Source organism: Scaptodrosophila lebanonensis, unplaced genomic scaffold (assembly GCF_003285725.1).
Source record: "Scaptodrosophila lebanonensis strain 11010-0011.00,11010-0021.00 unplaced genomic scaffold, SlebRS2 tig00000024-arrow-pilon, whole genome shotgun sequence".
Taxonomy (NCBI): Eukaryota; Metazoa; Arthropoda; class Insecta; order Diptera; family Drosophilidae; genus Scaptodrosophila; species Scaptodrosophila lebanonensis.
The window spans coordinates 11,437,151-11,461,275 of record NW_022060538.1 but is presented as its reverse complement, the minus strand read 5'-3'; the positions used below and the strand labels follow the sequence as shown (position 1 = coordinate 11,461,275).

The following is a 24,125-nucleotide window of genomic DNA, read 5'->3' as shown; positions in this document are numbered from 1 at the left end:
TATATTTAGTTTTGACCCAACTTCTCTAAACTCTCCAACTTCTTTAAATTATTGTTTCGATGCATAAAACATCAGAAAAATCGAGTACTCATGAAATAATCGACGATGTCAAAAAAATCGATGTATTTTTACAACCCTAGGTAACCTTCCTATATTAATATTTAAAATTGTTTTTAATACAAATTGTAAACACAACATGTTAGAGCTGGAGAAATATCGATGTTTCGATTTTGTAAGGGGAAGAACATCGATTTATCGATGCATCGAACTTCTATGAACGAATTTTTAAAGAGGTTTTATTGATGTTTAAACATAGTGATTTTATTTTGATTTGCCATATTATTTAAAAAGCTAAAGTTTTTAATAATTACAAAAGGTTTCACAACAAACGATATTTTCACAAATGCAAAGAATATAACAAAATCTAAGGAAAGTATAACATACAAAAACAAAAATTCAGTGGTGAACAAGTAGTAAAGAGCATCGAACATTGGGAATAAAACATCGATGTTTAAAAAAACTAAAAACTTTAACCACGAAAAGAGCTTTAGAAATGAATGTTCAGTCTCTCTTGGTCTATCTGTAATACGAGTATCTCAGTTATATTTTAAATGGGTATGACGAGCAATTCTGAAACACAGTTGTACACTATTTTAATTTCTTATATAAACTATTCTATAGTGTTTTTTATTGGCAGCTGCTAGAGAAAAATGACTGTTTTGTGGCGTTTATAGAACATGTGTGACAATTTTGAATCGTCTGTGCATTATTTTTTTCATCATAATGTGGAAGTCGTGCATCATCACTTACTAACGGTTTGTTTCTATCTATTTTCAGCAAAGAGTTAACCGTCAATTAAAATTCCGTGAAGCCAGCCAGCCAGTCGTATGTGTGTGTGAGAGCCGAAAGTGTTGTTAAAGCTAAAGAATCTAAATCAAGTTTAACAATAATATTTATATTCAAATATTCAAATTCATTCATAGAGGCGGCAACTGAAAATTCCACGAACTATTTTCGTGTGTCGTCGTCCGTCAACGCTCTGCTCGGTCAGCTTGGAGTATAAATTTTTAATTGCTCCGCGTTGCTGAAGCGGCTGCAGAGAGCCATTTTGATAGAAACAACAACAACAACAGCATCATCATCAGCAGCAGCAGCAACAGCAGAAATGTTAAAAATTCTTAACAAAAGCCAGACCTAAAACAGCCATAATACTAAAATATATATTTACATGGCTAAAATATTTTGTGCGGTGTCTTCGCTATCGCCGACTTTGCGAGAAATATATATGTATGTACACATTGTTTATAACGCAAATGATGTGGCTTGTGTGAAGAATTTTTGCGAGTGATAAAAGAAATAAAGAAACCGGCGCAAACAAAGCGTCGAGCCTACAAGCGGCAGCATGCAAACACATTTATCTTTATTGAAAACAACAATAGTGAGAGCAACAAAACCAACAGCAACAATAGCAACAGCCTTAACAACAATCAACAAAATACCATAAGCACACATGCATAAATACTATGTATGTTTGTATATATGTATGCCCTAAACAAAGTCGTTCATTATAATAATACGAGAAAATACAAAACTTAAAACGTTAAATACATAAATCAAGTGCAAAATGCAAAGAATCGCTTGACTCCGAAAAATTAAAAAATAAAAAACCACGCTAGACTTTAAAAAAAAAGCAGCAACCAGAAATCAGAGCAATATTCTTCTACAAAATATTCATCCATAAATAACAAATAAAATTAATAAATAAATAAGGAGAGGAGAAATAATAATAAAACGAGATTATTGCTGTGCACTAGTAGTAGTGTGTGTGTGCGTGATCGTGTGTGTGCGTGTGTGTGTGTGTGCGCGTGTGTAAGTGTCGACAACTCGGTGGTGTGCATGAGTATTTTGTGATATGAGTACTATATATCACAAACTGAAGCAGCAGAATGCATCCAGCGGGCGAAAAAAGGGGGGGTCGCCCCAATGATAAATACACAGCGGAAGCGCTGGAGAGCATTAAACAGGATCTAACCCGATTCGAAGTACAAAATAATCATAGAAATAATCAGGTGAGTAAACTAAAGATATTAAACATTAAGCTTTCTAAAGCAGATCAATATATATAGTATAAATGTATGTATGTATATAGTATAAGATGCTATGAATCAGGAAAAGTTCTAGTGAGATTCAAAATTGTGGCAGTGAGGATTCAGACATTCAAATCATATTCGTATACAGAACCGAAAGGCAGAATGGGATTCCATTTCAAGAATGTTTACACAGAGTCCAGGAAATTGCTGACTCACTGAATCATTTCCTATTAAGAATGTTTACACAGAGTCCAGGAAATACTATATGTAGGTGAAAGTCTAATTGAATTAAGAATATTCATAGTTTCGATGAATACGCCAAAGTTCTAGTGCGATGCAAAACTGTGGCATTGGGGATTGCACTATAAATATAGTAATGTATATCATTAAACTCAGATTTGCATACAGAACAGAAACGGAAAATTGCAATCCATTTCAAGAATGTTTGTACAAAGGCCAGCAAAAGTTGAAAGACTATTTGAATTATGATGATTCAACTAATGATTCTATGAATATTCAAAAGTATAAGATGGAATTTCCATTGATTGTGAGAACTGAAAAAGTCGCGAACTTACTTATAATTAGAATTGATCATATAAAACAGATTAAGTAGCTTCAGAATTTTTTCGGATATGAATTCGATTTCAGATTTAAACATTTATATGAATATGCAAAACTATTCGAATTTCCAATGACTGTGAGAACTCAAAACTCATAAGTATAACTAATCATTATAAAAGGCAGATTCGCCTTAGAGAAAGTCGAATTTCTATATATATTTTTTTTGTATGCAGAAGAGTGGGAGGACTAATCCCTACTTATCTGCAATAATTCTGAAACATACATACAACTTTATTGGTAATGACTTTTAATATACTTCAATCTCTAAATGCCAAATGTATGTAACAGACGGAAGGATGTCTGGTTGACCCTATGTTATAGGTATCAACATGACGAACCGAATCTGATAAACGAATCAATAGACAATGTTAGAAACTAGGCTTTTAGTAGGATATCTTATGTGTTTGTGAAGATATCTATTTATTCATTTGGTATTTATGGTATTTTTCAGTTTCATAAAAATCTATTGACATATTAAGATTATTTTTAAAATTTTTATATATTTATATATTATATATTTTATAAATAAATAAATACAATTAATAATGTCATCATATACAAATTTGAAATATTGAAAACTTTGAGTACCAAAGACTTGTCGTTTATTAAGATATTATAACCAATAAAAGGCTTTCTTGAGTCTTTGATAATAATGCATGATATAACTCTTTAAAAAAATGATTCAAAAATTATTCTATGTTGTTTTTAAATATATAGTCAGCATATTCAGTTTTTCACCTTTGAAGTCTTATGAAGATCGGCTCATTGTATCATATCAATCAATGGAATAATTTAATAGTTCTTTGAAATTTGACATATTTATCTATTAGTGTTGAAAATATACGTAGAGTTCCCTTAAATCATTAAATAGATTGTCACAAGACCAGTTTAATAGCTGCATTTTTTTAAAGCGAGATATTTAATGGTTTATAAACAAATGCTTACCGTTTTATAGAGTGAGAATTCACAATTCCAGTATAACTCCCATAAGCTCTATTATAAATCTTTTGCTTTTCCAATGATGCGGCAACTTTTTCGATGGCATGTAGTTAAACAAAATCACAAACCAAAAAACACGACAACTAATAAAAAATTAACAACAAGATAATAAAACGCACGCCGTCGTGCGACAAACAACAACAACAAAACAGCAGCAACATCAACAAAGGCAGCCACATTACCTGAACGGAACTGCAACAACAACAAGAGCAATGGGAATGGGAGAAACGTGGGCGACTTCTCAACTCAACGCCCACTCGATGGCACGAGCCTCAAGTTGTTCACCTGTGCGGTGTATGGCAAAGCAAATGAGACGATCCGATCGCTTGTCTGTTAATGAAAATAATACATCAGTGTAATGAAAACATTTGTCATGGCAGCAATAACAACAACAACAATCGCAACAACAATGACAACAAAGGCCCAGACTACAACTACAAAATGAAGAAGAATTTAAGAAAGACGAGGCACGCTTTCGCGTGGGCTACGAAATAATTTTTGTTTTGACGGGTGGGTGTCTACAGGAGTTGGCAATTAGTCTAGCCAAAAACATAATAAATGTTGGTCAAAACTCACGGATGGCAACAACAATAGCTAGAGCCACAAACACAACCACCGCACCGCACAGTGAATGGCAAATAAAAATGTGTGCTAAATTTAAATGCAGAGAATGAAGCGCCGCGCACTAAAACGAAATTAATGAACTGCCAACGAAATGCAATTGACCTTCTGCCATTACGCACAAACACAGAGACAAACAAAAGACACACATACATATGACTATATGTATATACGTGTACTGTACCCATACACACATATGCGGAGAAATGCCAGCGGTTACACGAGGCGTATGCGCAACGATCGCTGCTGGTTTTAATACCCTCCATCAAAAGGCTATCATTTTTCAAACGAAAGCGTTACCGACCTCGACGCCATACTTTAGTCTCAACTGTCCCACGATATATTTGTCTGTACGAACCCTGCCCTTATAGAGATTCTGAAAGATAAAAACATGCTACTTTGTATTGAGATTTAACAAAAAGTTTTGCAAATTAGGTTGATATCTGTTTTTTTTTTTTAATTTTATCTATGTATTATATCTGCAGACTATAATATACTATAACTACTTCCTGGTACGATTGGTATAAACAGGAATTATTGATAGGATAATTTTCAATATTTCAATATTAATTATCAAATTTGATTTTCTTTTAATAATAATTTAATAATAATAATATTATTATACCGATAGTATCAGTGATATCTTATAATTATCATCCATGAAGTAATACAACGCTTTTTTCAAAATCCAATGGTTCTTACTACTAAAAACTCCTTATATCAAAACTATCTACATTTTATAAGAAAAAATGTAAAAAAAATATATATATATTTATGTGTATTTTTTTTATATATAATATCAACAAGTCCTAGTCACGCAATTATAAATCCAATTTGGCATTACTTTCCCTTAGGAAATAATGATCCACACAAGAAGCAAGATACTCTTAGAATTATTATAAACACGATAATATCAATAGGATCGCTTGTTTCAATAATATCTATAAACAATTCTATTATCAAAATCCAATAATTCTTCCTTTTTTTTTTGTTTATTTATACCAGTTAAATATATCTGCTTATAATACTATAATAAACCCTAAACATATTGGTTCTAATAGTCCCTAATGGGCACTCTAGAATTTTTTTAAAGTAATATACATTTCGTTTTTCGAAACCTATGCTAATATTACTAACTTATGAAGTTGTTGAAAAAAAAGAAGAAGAAAAAGAAACACGTAATGCCAATAATTGTTCCTATAAAAACTATAATTTGCAAGTAATTAAGTTCATGTTCTTAAAAAACGATCAAGGGGGGAATTCCGCTAAAAAATAATCAATCAAATAGATCAACAGATCTAGTCAAGTGAGCAGCATTCCAACTCACGATTGATTACCCATTCCATAGCTATTGTTTATTAAACAGTTGTATGTTATGTTTGACAGAGGGTATTCCGTATTCGAGTGCATTCCTGCGATTCTATAATTTCATCTTGCTTTTCGAGTGGGTGGCACGCCTTTGTGTGTCTCTTCTCAGTTTGCGATCATCTGTGCGCACGATAATGTTCTTGAGCTGCCAGACAAAGTGTCCAGCATTGTGCTCTCTCACACACATACACACTCACTCACACACACACACAAATACGCTTTTAATGTGTGTGATTGTCTCTGTGTTCGTGCACGCGATCGCCCTGGATTTTTCGCATTGACGTCACAGCTAGATCATTGAGTGGAGAAACACCAACAAAAATACACGGCTGCCAACTGGGTGCTATTGATTTGAATGAAAAGCGAAAATTGTTGAATTTAATCGAAAAAAAATCGGAGAGGTAGTGCGAGCTCGAGAGCGATTTTATGGCTACTGATCACACATATGACTAATGCCTCTCGGCATTCCGTATTGCCGTTAGGTTGCGAAAGCTGCTGCAGCCAGCTGGCTATGCTCGTATTTAAAAGTCATTCTGCGAGTGCCCAGCCCCAAAACACGATCGCAACGATCAGTAAAAATTTCAGCACCATCACTACAATTAGCCAACAAGTTGCAATAATCATTTATTAACTGTTTGCTTTTTGGTTTATCGCCTGCTGCTGCGCTGCTGCTGCCAAACTTCAACTCTGCAGCCAAATTGCTGCGACTAAGATCTGCAAACTCATTTCTGCAGTCGCAGGAAACTGTGACGATCGGCGAGCAGGCAGGCGGCAGGCAGCTAGTAAGCCAGCCACGGGTCCACCACCACCACTCTATACACGTCATAAAAATTCTTAAATATGATCTGACGGGTCATTAATTTAAAATTTTACGATTCGACTGCCAGCTACTGTTTGTGCGATTGTAAATTATGATCGAGGATCAGCCGAAGCCAAAGCTAAAGCCGACTCGATGCGGCTGCTGCTGCCACTGCTGCTGTTTGTGTTGCATTCCTTACGCCCGGCCACGTTTTGGCATTATCCGGCTGAGTCTGTCTTAGGTACTGCCTGGCCTAGTCGTCCATGTTAACTGCTCTGCGTGTTGTTGCTGTTGTCGATCCACCATTGGGCGTACACCAACTCTGTGCTCATAAAAATGTTGCCTGCAGCGCCACTGTGTGATGTTTCGTTAATGCAGGCGTACAAAATGCCTCCTCTCTTAGTTTTTGTGAAAGCTATCAAAGCGAATGAAAAAGGCAGTCTAAGTATCAATTTTGTAATCAAAAGGAAAGGTTTTGTTGGACATTGTTGGTCCAAAAGCTGTGTTATTGTAAAATTTTCTTATTTTGTTTACTTTTCATTTAAAAATTGATCCTTTAATATAGCTTTCTTAAAATGCAGAACATAATAACTTATAGGCTCCTAGCAATTCCGAAAAATTAAATTTAATAAAAATTTATTTGTGTACTGCAGTTATTGAAGGCAACACCTTAGATAAGGTATATCTTATATAATTTTAAAGAAACTATTTCTTATAAAAACAAAAAAATGTTTGTTTTTTCATGCCGTTACACATTTTTCAGATCGCAAATAAATTTCGATTTTTTAATATATTAGTATTTTTTCCTTCAAACATTTTTGAACTCGCAGAAAATTTTTCTTGTTTGTTTACTCTTAATATCAGTATTCGTGTACTTTACGTATCCAAAAAAAATTTGATATTTTAAAAATTTTCTCCTTTTTTGTTTCATTAGTAACTTTTACAGAAACTCATATATGTTTAACAAGAAATGAACAATATTAATCGATTTATTGTATTATTATAATTTTAATATTAATTTTATGCGAATACGAGCAGTTCTTTCCCGTAGCTATTGGACTAGGTATTTTTGCTTATACGAGTATATAATTATATTGTTCCCGCTTTGAACAAATTTCCAGAAAGCTTTTAGAGAGACTACCCAATAAAAAACCTTGCTAGATAGCGAAAGCTGATGCGTATTTTCGGAGTTTACTTCAGCACAACTTTTTACCAACTTAATCATTTTTCTTAAGAAACAAAAGTCGTTTGGTTTTTACATAAAAAGAGGAAGCATTACGATTTGAATTGAAATGTTCGAACTTTCTTCCAAAATTTCATAATGACCGCCCTACTGTGTCATCCATAAAAACCATAACCATAACCTTACCCCCACTCGATACAATTCTGCAAACAAAAAATCAGCTTTTGCCTCAGTGTGTGACTCCCTGAACGGATCTGCCACTCGTCTGTTGCCGCGTCTAATTGTTATGACTGTGCCGGAGCCATCGTTTTGACAGGCCAACAATTTTATGCTGCAATTGGCATTGGCGTAGAAATTTGTTTCTTTCTGCTATATTTTTTTTTATATTTTTTTTGTGTTTTTTCTGGCCAGCTTTCGCTGCCTACACGCGACCATAACTCTTGAGTCATTGAATAGGCGAGTGGCCACTGGCCGGGCCGGGCCGGCCAGGTCGAATTGTCAACATTTGGCATTCGAACGATCGAATACAATGGCCCGGCTAATTGTTGGAGTCGAGCGCGCGCGCTAAATACCAAGTCAGCGCTTTGGCCCATAATCTGGCCATATATAGAGACGCCTGCCTGCCCATATGTGGGCAGTAGTCCACAGTCAAATGCGAGATAGCTAAATAAATACATAAATAAAATTTAAAGACAACAAAAAAGTAACAACAATTTATGCATTGGCTGGCAAGCGTTGCGGCGAGCGCTCAACACTTTTTCAGCGGCCATGTTCACGCCTACTCGCAACGTTTTGGCGGCACTTTGGCCAGCCGGCTACCATTTGACAATGCTATAAATATTAATAGCAAAGACACGAACCTAATAATTACAATAACAACAGCAACAACAACGGTATGTATAACAAAAGCGTTGCACACCCTAATCGAGTCAAAATATGCGTGAGACTGATGAAAAATTAATTAAAATAACAATCGTCAATAAATAAATTTAACAAACATTATCAATGGCAACGCCAACGCGTTTCGAGTGGCACTTTACAAAAATTTTAATAAACTTAATATTGAAAATATGACTATATGAATAAATGAAAATAAATGAGCTAACAAAAGCGCATGCGTAACCTCTGAGAGTCGAAGGTACTCCCATAATAGGTAACTAAATTAAACTACCCAGATTAATTAATCAATTAATTAACTAAATAAGGAGCCACACTATTCAATATGCTATAGATTAAACATATTAAATATTTAGTTTGACTTCAGCTACGGTCAGACACGTAGACTATTGACTTGCACGTGTAAACCTCGTCTGCGAAATCGAGTCTTCTGCGTTGGTTGAACAATTGTCTGCTGCAGACAATTGGTTAGTCTGAACAGCATTCTACAGACTCTGCAAATCAATTCAGTCCATGTGGTTATTGTTGTAACAAACAAAACAAAAATAAATAAAGTAACCCCAGGTGAAGAAAATTCTATGGCAGAATACTTCAAAATGAGTATTACAAAAATAAAAATAAAAATTTAAAAAAAAATTGTAAAAATAAGTAACTTAACCACAAAAGACTAATTTTCAAAGTTTCTAAATTTCCTGTTATTTTTGTGTTCAAACCTCGGGTCTTCTGAGAATAATTACATATAGTAGTTTATTCTATATCTGTATTGTAATATATTTTACTATAATACAACGTTATTGTAATCAGCACAATTTGTTGATTTATTAAAATAAAATTAAAAAGTGAAAACAAAAGTAGAGAAAAGGAACAAGCACCAATTAATACGATTTTCCAAATTCCACATAAAAGTTTGAAATTGAAAAATAAAAAACATTGAAATTTGAAAACTTAATATAACTAAAAAAATAATAATAACAACAATATGTCTTAGCAGCCTTTTGAAAATCCCATTAAAATAAAAAAATAATGCTTGACGCGTCTTTAATCGCGCGCGATGTTACCCCGCGTTTTGTGCGCGTTTTTCGTGCGAACTTGTCGCATTCTGTTGGCCATTTGGACGTGTAGCTATTTTCTTAGGAATTTTCACCTAAACGAATAAGTATATATAATTTGTGCAACAACAACACATAGCCGAAAAGAATGCTCCCTCTAATAATAACGAAAGACAATAACAATAACAACAACAACAATATTACATTCAAATACGAAATGTTTGCTTATTGCCAAGAATTTTGATGTATTTTTTGGCGTTCGCAGTACGCGATTTTAGGCAAATTATACGCCTCGCTTTTCATGGTTAAATTTTTTTTTTTTTGCTCCCGATATTGTTGTTGTTGTTGATTCTTTGCGTGGGGGCGGGCACACGCTCTGAAGAATGCCAGCGGAAAATTGTTGGTTGTCTAGTTGATCTAACGGTACATCATCATCAATGTGTGTGCGGAGCTGGCACAAATGTCAGGTTCAAAGTTATTTCGGTCAAGGTAATAAGCAGTACTTACAACGAACACTCAATTAGAAGTCTAATGAGCAACAACAGCATCTGGCCGCCAGTTTGGCTGCTTGCCGCATCTATCTGGTTATCTGTCTGTCTCTCTGGGTCATGCCCTTGTCTTTGTTTTTATTATTTTAATTGTCGCTCAGTTGCTGTGTGGCCAAAAGCGATTGCAGCGAGGCGCTTAAATGGATTAGCGAAAGCGTTTGCAAATCCAATTTATTTTATTTGAAAATAACGCGAAAATTCGCGTAGGCGGCCGGCCTCACCACCATCATTGTGGGGGGCCGTTCGCCAATTCGTTGGCTGATTTAGTGCGCCCATTGGCTTTTGCTAATTTCCCGTAAATTGGCTTTCTTGTAAGCATGTTGCAAATGCAGATGTGACAGACAGGCTTTTGTTGGGTTTCGTGTCCTTCGTTTTAATTTCTTCAGAATACAGATTGTCAGCTAATTGAAAACAAATATGTATTCATGTGAGGAAAGGAATATTATCACCTATTTTCTCTTCGTATGACTTCATTTCATATCGTTTACATAATTATTTAAATAGATTTTGGAGATTTTTTCTTTACTAGCTAATTGAAATAATTTGAATTTTTGGTGCAATATTTGGTTTTTTCAAGCATCTTTTTATCTAAAATAACTCAAAAAAAAAAAACAAAATTTTAATCAAATTTGATAAAATTTGTACTGAAATAAGAATTTGTTTTTCATTTATTTAGAATCTTACAGCGATCTGAGGATAAAATTATAATAAAAACAACTGATGTAAATTAGTATTAGGAGCTAGTATTTATAGAGGATTAATCTGAATATGCTTTGTTTCCTTCAAACAACCACAAAAGTGTGACTAAATTGGAAAATATTAAATAGCTCTACCTCTGTGGGAATTTCATAATTTTATATTTATTTAAAAAAAAATTTAAAAAACTAAACCACAATAACCTTTTCAATATGAAGAAACTACTTATTTCGCCAGACAAAATTAATCTATTATTTCGAATGATCTAATTTGAAAAGGAATTTCAAATTATTTTTATAAAATCTGTTGTACGTCTACATTAAACTTTTTAATATTTAGAAACTATGTATTTCTCCACACAAAATTAAACTATTATTTCGAATACCCCTAGCATAGTAATGTAAGTCCACAATTAGCATCGACTTTATAAATCGGTAACAGAAATCACCAAGCCTTAAAATCAATGGCTTCATGTATCTAAGAATTTGCTGACAAATTGCATAGATTTTTCATACAATTTTTTTTTTTTAATTGCTTTATTGGGATGGATATATATGTATCTTAAAATCTTCCAATCTTAAAATACGACGCTTAGAGTTTTACGAAAATCTATCGATTTATGTTAAAACACAAAGGAAAGAAATCGAGTCGCTTGTCAAGTCGGACTTAAAATACCTTTGGCGCATGGCACTCTGTCAAAAGTTGTGCGAGTAAAGAAAGGGCATATAGTGTAGATGTGGGGACAATAGGAAGAAGGGACAAAAGGAGTAACAGAACGCGTAAAACTGGTAGCTGCATTATAAAAACAAAACCAGCGGGAGCAAAGAATCTGGGCAACATAAACATGCCGAAGGTTGCCCCAATGCGCCTCATATGTATGTATGCATACAAACATATACATACACACATATGTATGTGTGTGTATGTGTGCCTTGTTCGCACATCTGGCAGCTGGCGGCCGGCGATCAACAAAATGCGATGTTGATCCACAATGTAGTAGTTGTTGTTCTTATTGCTTTTGTTCTCTCCGCGCTCTCTTGGTTTCTTTGCTTGCTCGCTCCCTCGCTCATTCTTTCGTTTGTTCGTTCGCTTGATATTGCAGGAATTTCTTCGGCGATGGCAAGAATTTGATTTCGTTTCATTGCCTTCCTGCCTGCCGCCTTCTTCTTCTATTTTCCTCTGCCTTCTCTTTGAGGCGTTTTTCGCTTTTGCCTCTTTGTTTTTATTTTGTGTATGCGCCTTTTGTTTAGTTTTTGATTGTGGCGGCTACTTTACATGCATATTTTTTTTGTTCACGGCGGCATTCCTACATAGACAGTGACGTAGGCGTAGGGTTAGGCTTACAAATCAAATTATTTAACCGTACTGCTAGGGCTGCAGATCGCCATATAATTGATGTACTAATCGACTCTGAATATTTTAAGTTCTATAATATAATTCTAAACAATTGAATTAAAATTGTTATCATTCTTTTATCTCGTTTCCCCTTCTTTTTTACAGAGCTACACACCACTACGCTACACCGCCGTAAATGGCCGCACCGATGCGTCCGACTACCAGCACTCGAAGCCGCCGATGGAGCCGCCACCTTCGGCGTCACCCTCACCCGACGTCGTTGTGGCGGCCAACGGACATGTGCCAAAGATGATGAATGTGCTCATACCGCCCAAGCTGATTCGTAAGCCGAGCATTGAGCGGGAGACGCACTATTTGCGCAGCAGTCCTGCTATGGATTCGGGCGCTGGCAGCTCACGGTCGGACAGTCCGCACTCCCATCAGCAGATTAACAGTCGCGCCACCACCGGCCAGTACTCGCCATCCCCGTCGAGCTTCAGTGATGCGGCACCGCCAGCGCCACCACCGCGTAATCACACAGCCGGCAGCTCAGCGACACCGCCACTGCCACCATCCAATCCGGCATATAAGCGTCGATCGCCGGCGCTTTCGCGGCCAGCGCCTGCAATGGCTATAGCGCCGAGCACCACACGTGGCACCTCTCCGGTGATACCACAGAACGGTATGAAGGCGCAGCAACAGCTCACGCAACAGATGAAGGCGATGAACATGTTTCCAGGTGCAGTCAGTGGTGCCGTGGTTGAGCCACCGCCGCCATATCTCATCAACACGGTGGTGGTGAGCACAGCACCACCTCCCCCCAGCTACACAGCATCGATGCAGTCACGTCAATCGCCCACACAATCACAACAGTCGGACTATCGCAAGTCGCCCAGTAGTGGCATTTATTCAGCCACCTCGGCCGGCTCCCCGAGCCCCATAACGGTCACAAATAGCAGTGGCATGTTGCCATTAAGCTCCAGCAGCAGTGTGGCGCGTCCACAGCCACGTACCTATCAAGCACGCACCCAACAGCCGATCATAATGCAGAGTGTCAAGTCGACACAGGTGCAGAAACCTGTGCTGCAAACCGCTGTGGCACCACAGTCACCGGTAACCGCCTCAGCGAGCAATTCACCGGTGCATGTGCTCTCTGCACCACCCTCCTATCCACAGAAGTCTGCTGCGGTGGTGCAACAGCAACAACAACAGGCGCAGGCAGCAGCTGTTGCCGCAGCCGCTGCCCAGCAGCATTCACCGCTGCTGGTGCCGACGCCAGTAACGGCAGTTAAACCACCCACACCCACCACACCACCACTGCTGGCGAATCCGCTGAATGGAAAGCCTGCTTGCATGGAACCACCCTCCTATGCCAAGAGCATGCAGGCGAAGGCAGCCACCGCCCAACAACACCAACATCAGCAGCCGCAACCACCGCCGCAGCAACAGTTGCAGGCTCTACGGGCACTACAACAGCAGCAGCAACAGCAGCAACAACATCAGCAGCTGCAACAACAGCAATTACAACAACAACAGCAGCAATTGCAGCAGCAGCAGCAGCAGCAACAACAACACCAACAGAAACCACCGTTGCCACTTAACAACAATGGCAACCCCAATAGGCAGCTACCCCCACCACCACCCTACCAGAGCGCACGTGTCACCACTCCCGAGCTCAATCAGACCAACAACAACAATAATAACGTGCCGGAGAGCAAGCCCAGCATGAGCAACAACAACAACGTGCAGATCAGCAACAGCAACCTAGGCACCACACCACCCATACCACCTGCCAAGCTCAGCACCGGCAGTGGTGGCAGCGGCGGCGGCAATGGCAATAGCTCTGGCGGCAGCAACGGCTCCTCCTCCTCCACCGCCGGCGCTATGGCGGCCTCAGCAGCAAGCTGCCAAAAGATTAAGCATGCCTCTCCCAAACCGCAGCGAAAGATAATCTCCAAGGAGAAGGAGGAAGAGCGCAAGGAGTGCCGCATACGTCAGTACTCGCCGCAGGCCTTCAAATTCTATATGGAACAGCACATTGAGAATGTCATCAAGTCCTATCGACAGCGCACGTTCCGCAAGAATCAGCTGGAAAAGGAGATGATCAAGGTTGGACTGCCCGATGAGACGCAAATCGAGATGCGTAAGATGCTCAATCAGAAGGAGAGCAACTATATCCGGCTGAAACGGGCCAAGATGGACAAGAGCATGTTCGTGAAAATCAAGACCATTGGTGTGGGTGCGTTTGGCGAAGTAACGCTGGTGCGTAAAATCGATACTTCAAATCATCTATATGCGATGAAGACGCTGCGCAAGGCGGTGGTGTTGAAACGGAATCAGGTGGCTCATGTGAAGGCGGAACGTGATATTTTGGCCGAGGCCGACAACAACTGGGTCGTCAAACTCTATTATAGTTTTCAGGATAAGGACAACCTATACTTTGTGATGGACTATATTCCCGGTAAGTTTAACTGCAAACATTTTTCTTCTCCCACATTCTTCTTCAACGATCTCATTTCTTTTATCTGTAGGTGGCGATCTGATGTCTTTGTTGATCAAGTTGGGCATATTTAAGGAACCACTGGCTCGTTTCTATATTGCTGAGATTACCTGCGCGGTGGACAGTGTGCACAAAATGGGTTTCATTCATAGGTTTGTGCATACATATTCCCGAGTCCTACCAAACGTTTCCTCATAATGCCCATTTATACTTTTCTGCAACAGGGACATCAAGCCTGACAACATACTAATCGATCGTGATGGGCACATCAAACTGACCGATTTTGGTCTGTGCACAGGCTTTCGCTGGACTCATAACTCCAAATATTATCAGGAGAATGGTGCGTATTTAACCAAATTTAATCATCATTAAGCTAGGCATTTCCGTCTGTCTGGATGAACCTAGATTTCAGAAACAGCTTTGCTCGTATTGTCCAAACTTGGATTGTAGATTCTACTTTAATTTTAATTCCAATTGCTTAATCGTAAGGAAGTGGATTACCGAAAACAAGAGAGAACGCTACAGTCGAGCAAGCCCGACAGTGTAATACCCTGTACCCAGGTAAACTTCCGCCACTGAGTTATATGCGCCCAAAGCAGCAAAAAGAGGAAGAAGAAGAGCGAACTTGTTGCTGCAGTTTGGGGAGGTTGTACTGGCGAGAATTTGTTTCGCTAATAACTTTTCTTAGAATTGACCGAATTGAATAAAATTTTGAACAACAGTAGACAATTATATAGAAATTATGTGTGCAAAGTTTGGTTTAGGTAGCATTTGAAATGTGGACGCTATTGACGAAATTCTGTAGCGGGGGAAGGGGGGGAAAATTCAAAAAAATAAAATAAACTCGTCCTTTCTCGGACCTAGGAGAATCTGGATGCCAACTTTGGTTATTCTAGCTTTTATAGTTTCTGAGATCCTCGCGTTCATCCAGACGGACGGACAGACGGACAGACGGACGGACGGACGGACATGTCTAGATCGATTTCTCTCGTCATGCTGATTCAGAATATATATACTTTATGGGGTCGGAGATGCTTCCTTCTGTATGTTACATACTTTGCACAAACCTAATATACCCTTTTTACCCTACGGGTACAGGGTATAAAAATATGGGACAGACCCAAGGTGCAACAGAGCTCTTGTTCATCTGGGTACTTATGCTAAAAACAGGGCACATAAATCCATTTTTTTCGGAGAGAGTCTATAGACAATTTGCACACGAGCGTCGAGAATATTACGTTAATTTAATTGAAAACAATAAATATAGTTTTCCACTGGAACAAATCTTTATTGGCTTTACTTTTCTAGCCCGATTTGAACAAATTTGTGTTGCTTTACTTTATAGGTACCCGACACTCATAACCATTCCTTAAATCTATTAGATCTAAATTACTCTTTAAATATTATGTTAGGGCTACTTAAAGATAGGTATGGAAATTTTTGTCTGAGCTTTTATTTATTTTTGGTATATATATATATATATATATATATATATATATATATATATATATATATATATATATATATATACCAAAAATAAATAAAAGCTCAGACAAAAATTTCCATACCTATCTTTAAGTAGCCCTAACATAATATTTAAAGAGTAATTTAGATCTAATATATATATATATATATATATATATATATATATATATATATATATATATATATATATATTCGTTACAGATTCAGATTTCGAACCGTTATATTATCTCATCAAAGCTTTATAAAGTATATATCCAGGAGTTTAATTTAAATAATAAGTCGGAACGTTTATATAAACCATTAAATGGTATTCGTTTTCGGGGATATCTTAAGACATACAGAAGGGTCCACTTCTTTCAGATACCTTTTTAAACTTGAAATTTTTAAAATAACTCTAATAATTTCGCTCCAACAGGCAATCATTCGCGCCAGGACTCGATGGAACCTTGGGAGGAATACCTTGAGAATGGCAGGAGGCCAACTGTATTGGAGAGGTGAGTTAACAATGCAATTTCATAAGATAATCCAATAGTTTAATAAATAATTTCTCCCTTTAGACGACGCATACGCGATCACCAAAGAGTACTGGCACACTCGCTGGTCGGCACACCCAACTATATAGCGCCGGAGGTGCTGGAACGCAGCGGATATACACAATTGTGCGACTATTGGAGTGTTGGCGTCATTCTCTATGAGATGCTGGTGGGACAGCCTCCGTTCTTGGCCAATACGCCGCTGGAGACGCAACAGAAGGTGCGACATTTCATTATAAATGAGAAATTGGTTTTCACTTAGTGTCCTCTTGCAGGTCATCAACTGGGAGAAAACACTGCATATACCGCCAGAGGCTAAACTAACACATGAGGCCAGCGATCTTATACGTCGCCTGTGCGCCTCCGCTGATAAGAGATTGGGCAAAAGCGTCGATGAGGTGAAGGGTCACGAGTTCTTTAAGGGCATTGATTTTGCGGATATGCGCAAACAGAAGGCTCCATACATACCTGAAATAAAGCATCCTACGGATACATCCAACTTTGATCCCGTTGATACGGAGAAGCTGCGCTCCAACGACTCCAACATGAGCAGCGGCGATGACATCGATATGAATGACAGGCAATCCCATGGTTTTTACGAATTTACCTTTAGAAGATTTTTTGACTGGCAGCACGCAGACATGACGGACGATCAGGCGCCGGTCTATGTTTGAACAGCTGAACCGAACCGTCTACAATCATTGGCAATACTTGTTAGTCAAATAGTCACAAAAAAAAAAAAAACAAATTTAAAAAAAAAAAACCCTAAGAAAAATCTGCATATTGTTGTTAACAGAGCGATAACAGCGCGTTAACAGCGGCGCTGTTAAGCAGTTTTAAAAGCTACATACTATATATATATAAATATATTTTTTAGTGCTCTTTTTAGTAGAATTTGTTTATCAAACATGTCTAGAATTTTTTATTGGATGTGACACAATGGCAAGAACTAAAACTCAATACTATTTAATAAATTATACAGAAAGGAGAAGTGAAACAAAAACACACGATATATATACATAATACATATATGCTTGAAAAGCATGAACTGAATAAATTAAAATGGAAAACAAATAACAAAAATAATAATGAGTCATAACTTTTGATTTGCTGTAAACTAGTAATTTGTAAAATCTACAAATATATGTATACATATGTGCATATATATAGATTATGTAATAGTTATATATCTATGCTGATAAATGACGATGATGATGGTGAGGATAATTGAATGATGCAGAAAATAATGTGCATGTTAATTTTTATGTAAACTTGATGGAACCAATTTCTGGTGCTCAAATGCTATACATACGCCTTAAACGAAATATGAAAAGAAAATACCTATGAGAAACCTGATAAGAAAAGCGAATTTAAACCTAAAAACAACTTTCACAATCACACTAAAATACTGGACCAATTATTTATATTGGTGGCAACTATTTCAGCAGGCTGATTAGTTGGGCCACTACCCTCTTCTAAATTGCAAACCTATGTTTGACAAACAACGACCACAACAAATAACGTACAATGACCAAGAATAACAACAACAACAACCACAACAAGAATAACTACAACGCGTACAGACAGCATCGCACTAAGTTAGCGATATAAGCGGGTCTTATAAGCCTACTCTTCTACAACTCAAAACTAGCTACTGTTATGCCCGCGGGCGCGCTTCCCATTATCTATCAACTCCACATCTATCACTGCTTATTGTACTATGTAATTTCTAATTGGGAAGCGCCCCCCTTGAAAGAACAAACTATAATATATATATAAAAAAATATACTATGGTATACCCTATTTATAATTTGTAAGACGAACTTGTTGTTGAATGCCAAATCAGATTGTTTTTTATAAAGTTCAACAGAAATTCTCTAAAAAAGAAAGCAACAAACAAACAAAAATTCATATACATATAAAAACTATATATACATAATGTAAACGTTGAAGTAAACTGTAAAAGTAAATTTTATATACGAGTATATGCAATACATTTTTATTTATCAATAAACTGTTAGCGCTAAGATGTTTTTTAGTTTATAAACTTCTAACCATAATTTAGTTTAATTCTATTCTGTAAGCAAGAGTAACAATTTTTTTGTTTGTCATATAAGTTCGTTGAAAACTGAAAGGAATTTGAAAAAAGTGCATGTGGACGAGCGCAGAAATTGAAAAAATTTTATAAAGAAAAGCGCCTGAGTTTGTTTTGAATGTGCGAGAAAAGTGAGAGGAAAACTAATTAAATTAATGAAAGAAACAAAAAAAAAAAACAAAAACGTGTGCCTTGGCCAATTAATTTACTATAACAAATTAATAAATGAAAATGAAATCATATCAAAAATGTGATGAGTAGATTGTGTTTTCATTGCAACAATTTCTGGCTTTTCCAATCAATGGTGATGGCTAAGAAGCAGGAACAACCACAGTGTCCAATTCTGATTATCCTTTGCACGCAAGTCCAACTGCTATCTAATCAAGCGCGTTGCAGGATGGAACAAGAGACCAAGCAATGAAGAATCGGCTAAGAAAGCAAATGTGTACTTCAAGGAAAAATTATACAATCAGATGGAAATTAAGTCTAAAAGGGACTAATGCATCAACTCACTTGTGGATATCACGAAGCCTTAACCCACGCATTGCCGCTCTTCCTCAGCATGTTATGATTATCCTGAAGTACCCTATTTTCCTATATATCGATTAGTTCGAATCGTTACTTGATTTTGAACAACAAAATATATTTTTTATCGCAGCAGGCCTGTGCGGAGATGAAAAATTTGACACTCATTGAATTTTCATTTTGATTTCACACGCTTAGGAGTGAACACCACAAGTAGTGCTCTGCAATATTTTTTAATTATTATTATTTTTGATTTCTTTTTCTTAATATGTTTTTTTTTTCATGAATATTTTGTTTTCTTTAGAGCAGCGGAATATTTAAATTAGCGCTCAATTGTTTTTGGAATTTTATAACTACGTCACCCGCGTCTCAGGATTCCTTTATGTTTGTTCATTTTTTGGTTGAATAAATTTTGTTTAATAATTATTTTCTCTTTTTGTCAAATTTTCCTTGAATATTTTGCGTGGTCAGCAAGCTATGACCGAAGTAAAATATGTACACTAATTTTCATAAATATCGTTATCGATTTCATAGAATCGTTACTTGATTTTGAGCAGCAAAATATATTATTTTTTATCGGAGCAGGCTGTGGAGACAAGAAATTAACTTTCATTCAATTCATTTTTCAATTTCATTTTGGTTTTATACGCCGAGGAGTAAACATCATTAGTAGTGCTCTGAAATATGTTTTAATTATTATTTTTTATTAATTTTTCTTAATAAGAATTTTTATTTAACTGATTTCGATGTTTTCTTTATTTTGATTTCACACGTTTAGGAGTGAACACCACAAGTAGTGCTCTGCAATATTTTTTAATTATTATTATTTTTGATTTCTTTTTCTTAATATGTTTTTTTTGTTTATGAACATTTTGTCTTCTTTAGAGCAGCGAAATATTTAAATTAGCGGTCAATTGTTTTTGGAATTTTATGACTACGCCACCCGCTTCCTGGCATCGCACTCTTTTTTTGTTTATTATTATTATTATTTCTTTTTGAATCAATTTTGTTCATTTAATAAATATGTTCCCTTTTTGTGTCAAAATGTCCTTGAAATTTTTACGGCTCAAAAACTAATCTATTTTTATGAAAATAATGAGAAAAATATAACCTATGATGTCGTAAAATTGATGGTTTTTATAGATTTCTGTTTCCGACGTATCTATAGTATAATCGTTGTTTCTTTTTGGATATATTATCGAAGTTAGAGCCTGACCCCCTGTAACCAAAGAACCACTAAAATCATTTCGAAAGATCGATCCAGCCACCATAAATGAATACAAATGCGAACATAAATTTAATAATTTGTTGTTTTTGTTTTTATTTTCACATTGTAAATGTAATAATTATAATAGTTCTTGTAAAGTTATCAAGACAAAAAGTTTGCTTTGTTCATGTTTATGTTTTGTTTTCATTTCTTTGCTTAAGTTGAGTAAAATACAATTATGCATAATATATTTATTATAAGTTATTTCATTATTTTGTTATTAGAGTTGTTGGGTTTCCCTTCCTTAACATCTGATGCCGTTTCAATGCATAACTGAACATAAAAACTATGTATATCTGCGATAGAATGTAAAAATTAAAACAAATAATAATACAGAGTGAAAACAGAATCGAATCTAACTAGAATTCCGCACGCTTACGAGTATTTACATAAAAAGTGGGACAAGTCGGATAACTTTTAACGGAGAGTGTACAAAAAGTAGTTGCGGGTGTTGGATAATAATAATTAGTTGTAATTTAAATAACTAACAAGTGTGTGTGTGTATCTCATATAAGGCCCTAGAGTGCAAATATTTTCACAATCAAAATATCTGCGCTTACATATACATGTATATCTATATATATGTATTTATATATATATTTGTTTAATTCATTCAGTTATATATATATTTGGAGTTAACATTTATAAAGACTTGACTTTTAGCTGTTTTTGTGGCAAACGCAAGTTCACAAAAAGTGTTTGTTATTTTAAAGCAAAAACTTTAACGCTTATGAAAAATGTTGTTGTTGTTGTTATTAATATTAACTAGGCTAATTGTTTAAATATTAAATTTATGCTAAACGGGTGCAGGCTGCTTCCTTCTTTATGTTACAGTTGCGCGTTGTGTTGTGGTTTTTTTTTTTGGATTCTCTAGCTTGTTGGTTGTGAAACAATTTACAAAAAATATATAAATATATTCATATATTTGTGTATCATATTTTTGAGTGTTTAAAAATACAAATATAAAAATTAATTAAGTAATAAATGCATATTTTATGTATATATAAATTTTTTTTGATTTCTTTCTTTGCGTATCGTTTTGGAAAAGCAAAAACTATTACATACTTAAACGCGTGGGTTGTTTTTTCGTGTTTAAACATTAAAAATAAATGTTCGTTGTTCTGGAAACCTTTTTCATATTCTTCTTGTTGTTGTATATCGTTGCTTTTTTCGAGCGGGTATGCGAGCTGTAAACTATTTGAATTGAATTGAGTTTGCGCAGAAATTTGAAAGCATTTTAATTATTTATATAAATTTATTGTCCTCGTAAACATTTCTTTAGTTAATAGTTTTGGGTTTTTTTCAACTTCTTTTTGTTTTATCATTCACATCAATACGCACACTGAATTGTTCTAATAAATTTTTAATGAGACTTTTCCAAAAGTGTAGTTTTTGTTATTTTACGTTTTTGTTATGTTAATTAGTTGCTAAGTTATAGTAGGGTTTTAAACGTGTCTGTTGCCTAAAACTACGCACATTAAAGTTAAAATAATTGTTAATAAGGCCAAATTAAGTGTTTGTTTTCGCTTTAGCTATAATGAAGTTTTTGTTTTGTTTTTAATATTAAACATTAATTGTAAGCTTAGGCTTTAATGAAATTTACAAACATTGTTTACCGAAGTAGCCGAAGGTCTAAATGCGTAAGGAGGGCAACCTTCATTTTGCACAACTTTAGTAAAATGGAATGATCGTATAGGTTGTTGTTGTTGTTCTTTGCTTTAGTTAATAGTTATTATACGAAAAAGCGTAAACTTTTCAAAGTGAAATTGTTGTTCTCGTTTGGTTTTTTTCTTGTTGTTTTTTTTTTTTAAGTAATAGTTTTTGTAACGCGCAGCAAGCGGTGGGTTTTCATGAACATAACAAAATCAATAGTATAATTTTTGTTGTTGTTTAATACTTTTGGCGTGCACTAAGCTTTGAATTTAATGCGCCATTGGTTGTTGGATTGGTCCAAAGTTTAGAAATTTACGAGCGATTTCAATGTAAACCCAGCCTCTGCTTCTGCTAGCGGCTGTGCTGCATTGTTTAATAACAAATGTACTATGTATATGAAATAAAATGTAAAAAAAACTTATACAAATTAACATACACATTTATGGCAGATGCATAAAAATTAAAACAGTACAAATATTTGTATACAAATACTTGTTAAAACTAAATAAACAAAGCTTTGGAGTATTCTTCAGCACTTGGTACTGGTTTGCAACTCGCCTAACTTTAAAATATCAACTAAAATATATACTTAAAATATATATATTTATGTATATATATATGCGTGTAAATCAATAATAATTATAGAGCAATAAGTAAAATACTTAAAAAATGGTCTTGCCACATTACAAAATAATAAATTCGCTTAAACGAAAGGTTTTTTGTCTGCAAAACGAAAATATTGCTATAAAAAATATTTGATTTGCTCGCGCTGGCAAAGTGTTGATGAGTTGGGCAGAGAATTGTGCGCCACATCCTCATGATTCTTTAGCCTGTGTGTGTGTGTTCCTGCACATTTTGAGATTTATTATTTGGTTTTTGCTTTTTTGTTTTTGGGGCGACTAACTGACTGACTGACTCTGGGTTTTAAGTACAACAATTAAGTGCACTGTTAGCTTATTCGAATATCTATGTGGCTTGTATAGACAAGTTGATCGATCGCTCAGTTATTGAGCAGCATTTTGGCGTTGAAGAAATCGAAGGCGGCGCCATGGCCATGGGTGGACGGAGCGCCCGAATGTGGTGGCGTGTGTGGTGCGGCAAAGCGCGCAGGCGCTGGCGGCGGCGGCGGTGGCGGCAATAATGCGCCATGATGATGATGAGGATGATGCTGCTGGTGATGATGATGTGGATGATGCAGTTGGCCGGCAAAATAGTTGGGCTGTCCGAAGGCGGCCGGCGCCGAGAGCAGCGGCGGTGGCTGCGTTTGAGCCGCCCCTGCGCCACGTAATTGTAAATTTGAAGGCGGTGGCGGCAACATTGTCCCCGGAACGGGTGCGGACGGTGGCCAGGCCAGTGCCTGGCATGGCAGACGCTGCTGGAGTCGTTGCCGTTGTTGGAAGGCTGCCATCGCGGCCAGCGGATGCTGCCCCTGGTAGTTGTGGCTATGATTGTGGCTGCTGTTGCCGTTTGTGTTGTTGTGATGATGTTGTTGTTGCTGCTGCTGATTTCTGGCATTGCTGCGACGTCCACGCGTCGTTGACGTCGTGATCGTCGTCGCTGCCACTGTTGCGGAGGTGGGCGGCACTGAGGTGTCGCTTACCTATTCCCTGTAGGGTTTGCAATAGGAGTAACGGTGGTTCATGTGCTGGCTGTAGCTGCCCGAATGGGAGAACCGCTTCAGGCACTTGGAGCACTGAAACGGCTTCTCCCCACTATGCAGACGCTTGTGCTCGGTCAGATGGTGCTTGTGCTTAAAGGCTTTCGGACAGTCCATGCATTGATAGGGTCGCTGGCCTGCAAACAAATAAAAGGTGATGCTTTAGTCAGGTATTATTCAACAGATGTAGGAATAATGCAAACA

The 24,125-nt window shown here is 36.5% G+C and overlaps 2 protein-coding genes across 4 annotated transcripts in view; one reads left to right on the top strand and one right to left on the bottom strand.

Annotated features, from left to right (window-relative positions):
• The window catches only part of LOC115620668 (serine/threonine-protein kinase Warts), a 30,657-nt gene extending 11,639 nt beyond the window's left edge, over positions 1 to 19,018 (top strand). For both annotated transcript variants that reach the window (XM_030514024.1, XM_030514025.1), the window contains exons 2-8: positions 838 to 2,069; positions 12,372 to 14,667; positions 14,738 to 14,858; positions 14,931 to 15,046; positions 16,607 to 16,685; positions 16,749 to 16,944; positions 17,000 to 19,018. In XM_030514024.1, coding sequence (XP_030369884.1) covers positions 1,947 to 2,069; positions 12,372 to 14,667; positions 14,738 to 14,858; positions 14,931 to 15,046; positions 16,607 to 16,685; positions 16,749 to 16,944; positions 17,000 to 17,398 — 3,330 coding nt within the window. In that variant the 5' untranslated portion in view covers positions 838 to 1,946 and the 3' untranslated portion in view covers positions 17,399 to 19,018. The remainder of the gene's footprint in view (positions 1 to 837; positions 2,070 to 12,371; positions 14,668 to 14,737; positions 14,859 to 14,930; positions 15,047 to 16,606; positions 16,686 to 16,748; positions 16,945 to 16,999) is intronic.
• Positions 19,019 to 23,662: 4,644 nt separating this feature from the next.
• The window catches only part of LOC115620738 (zinc finger protein 1), a 39,848-nt gene continuing 39,385 nt past the window's right edge, over positions 23,663 to 24,125 (bottom strand). For both annotated transcript variants that reach the window (XM_030514124.1, XM_030514123.1), the window contains one exon: positions 23,663 to 24,058. In XM_030514124.1, the coding sequence (XP_030369984.1) occupies positions 23,865 to 24,058 (194 nt within the window). In that variant the 3' untranslated portion in view covers positions 23,663 to 23,864. The remainder of the gene's footprint in view (positions 24,059 to 24,125) is intronic.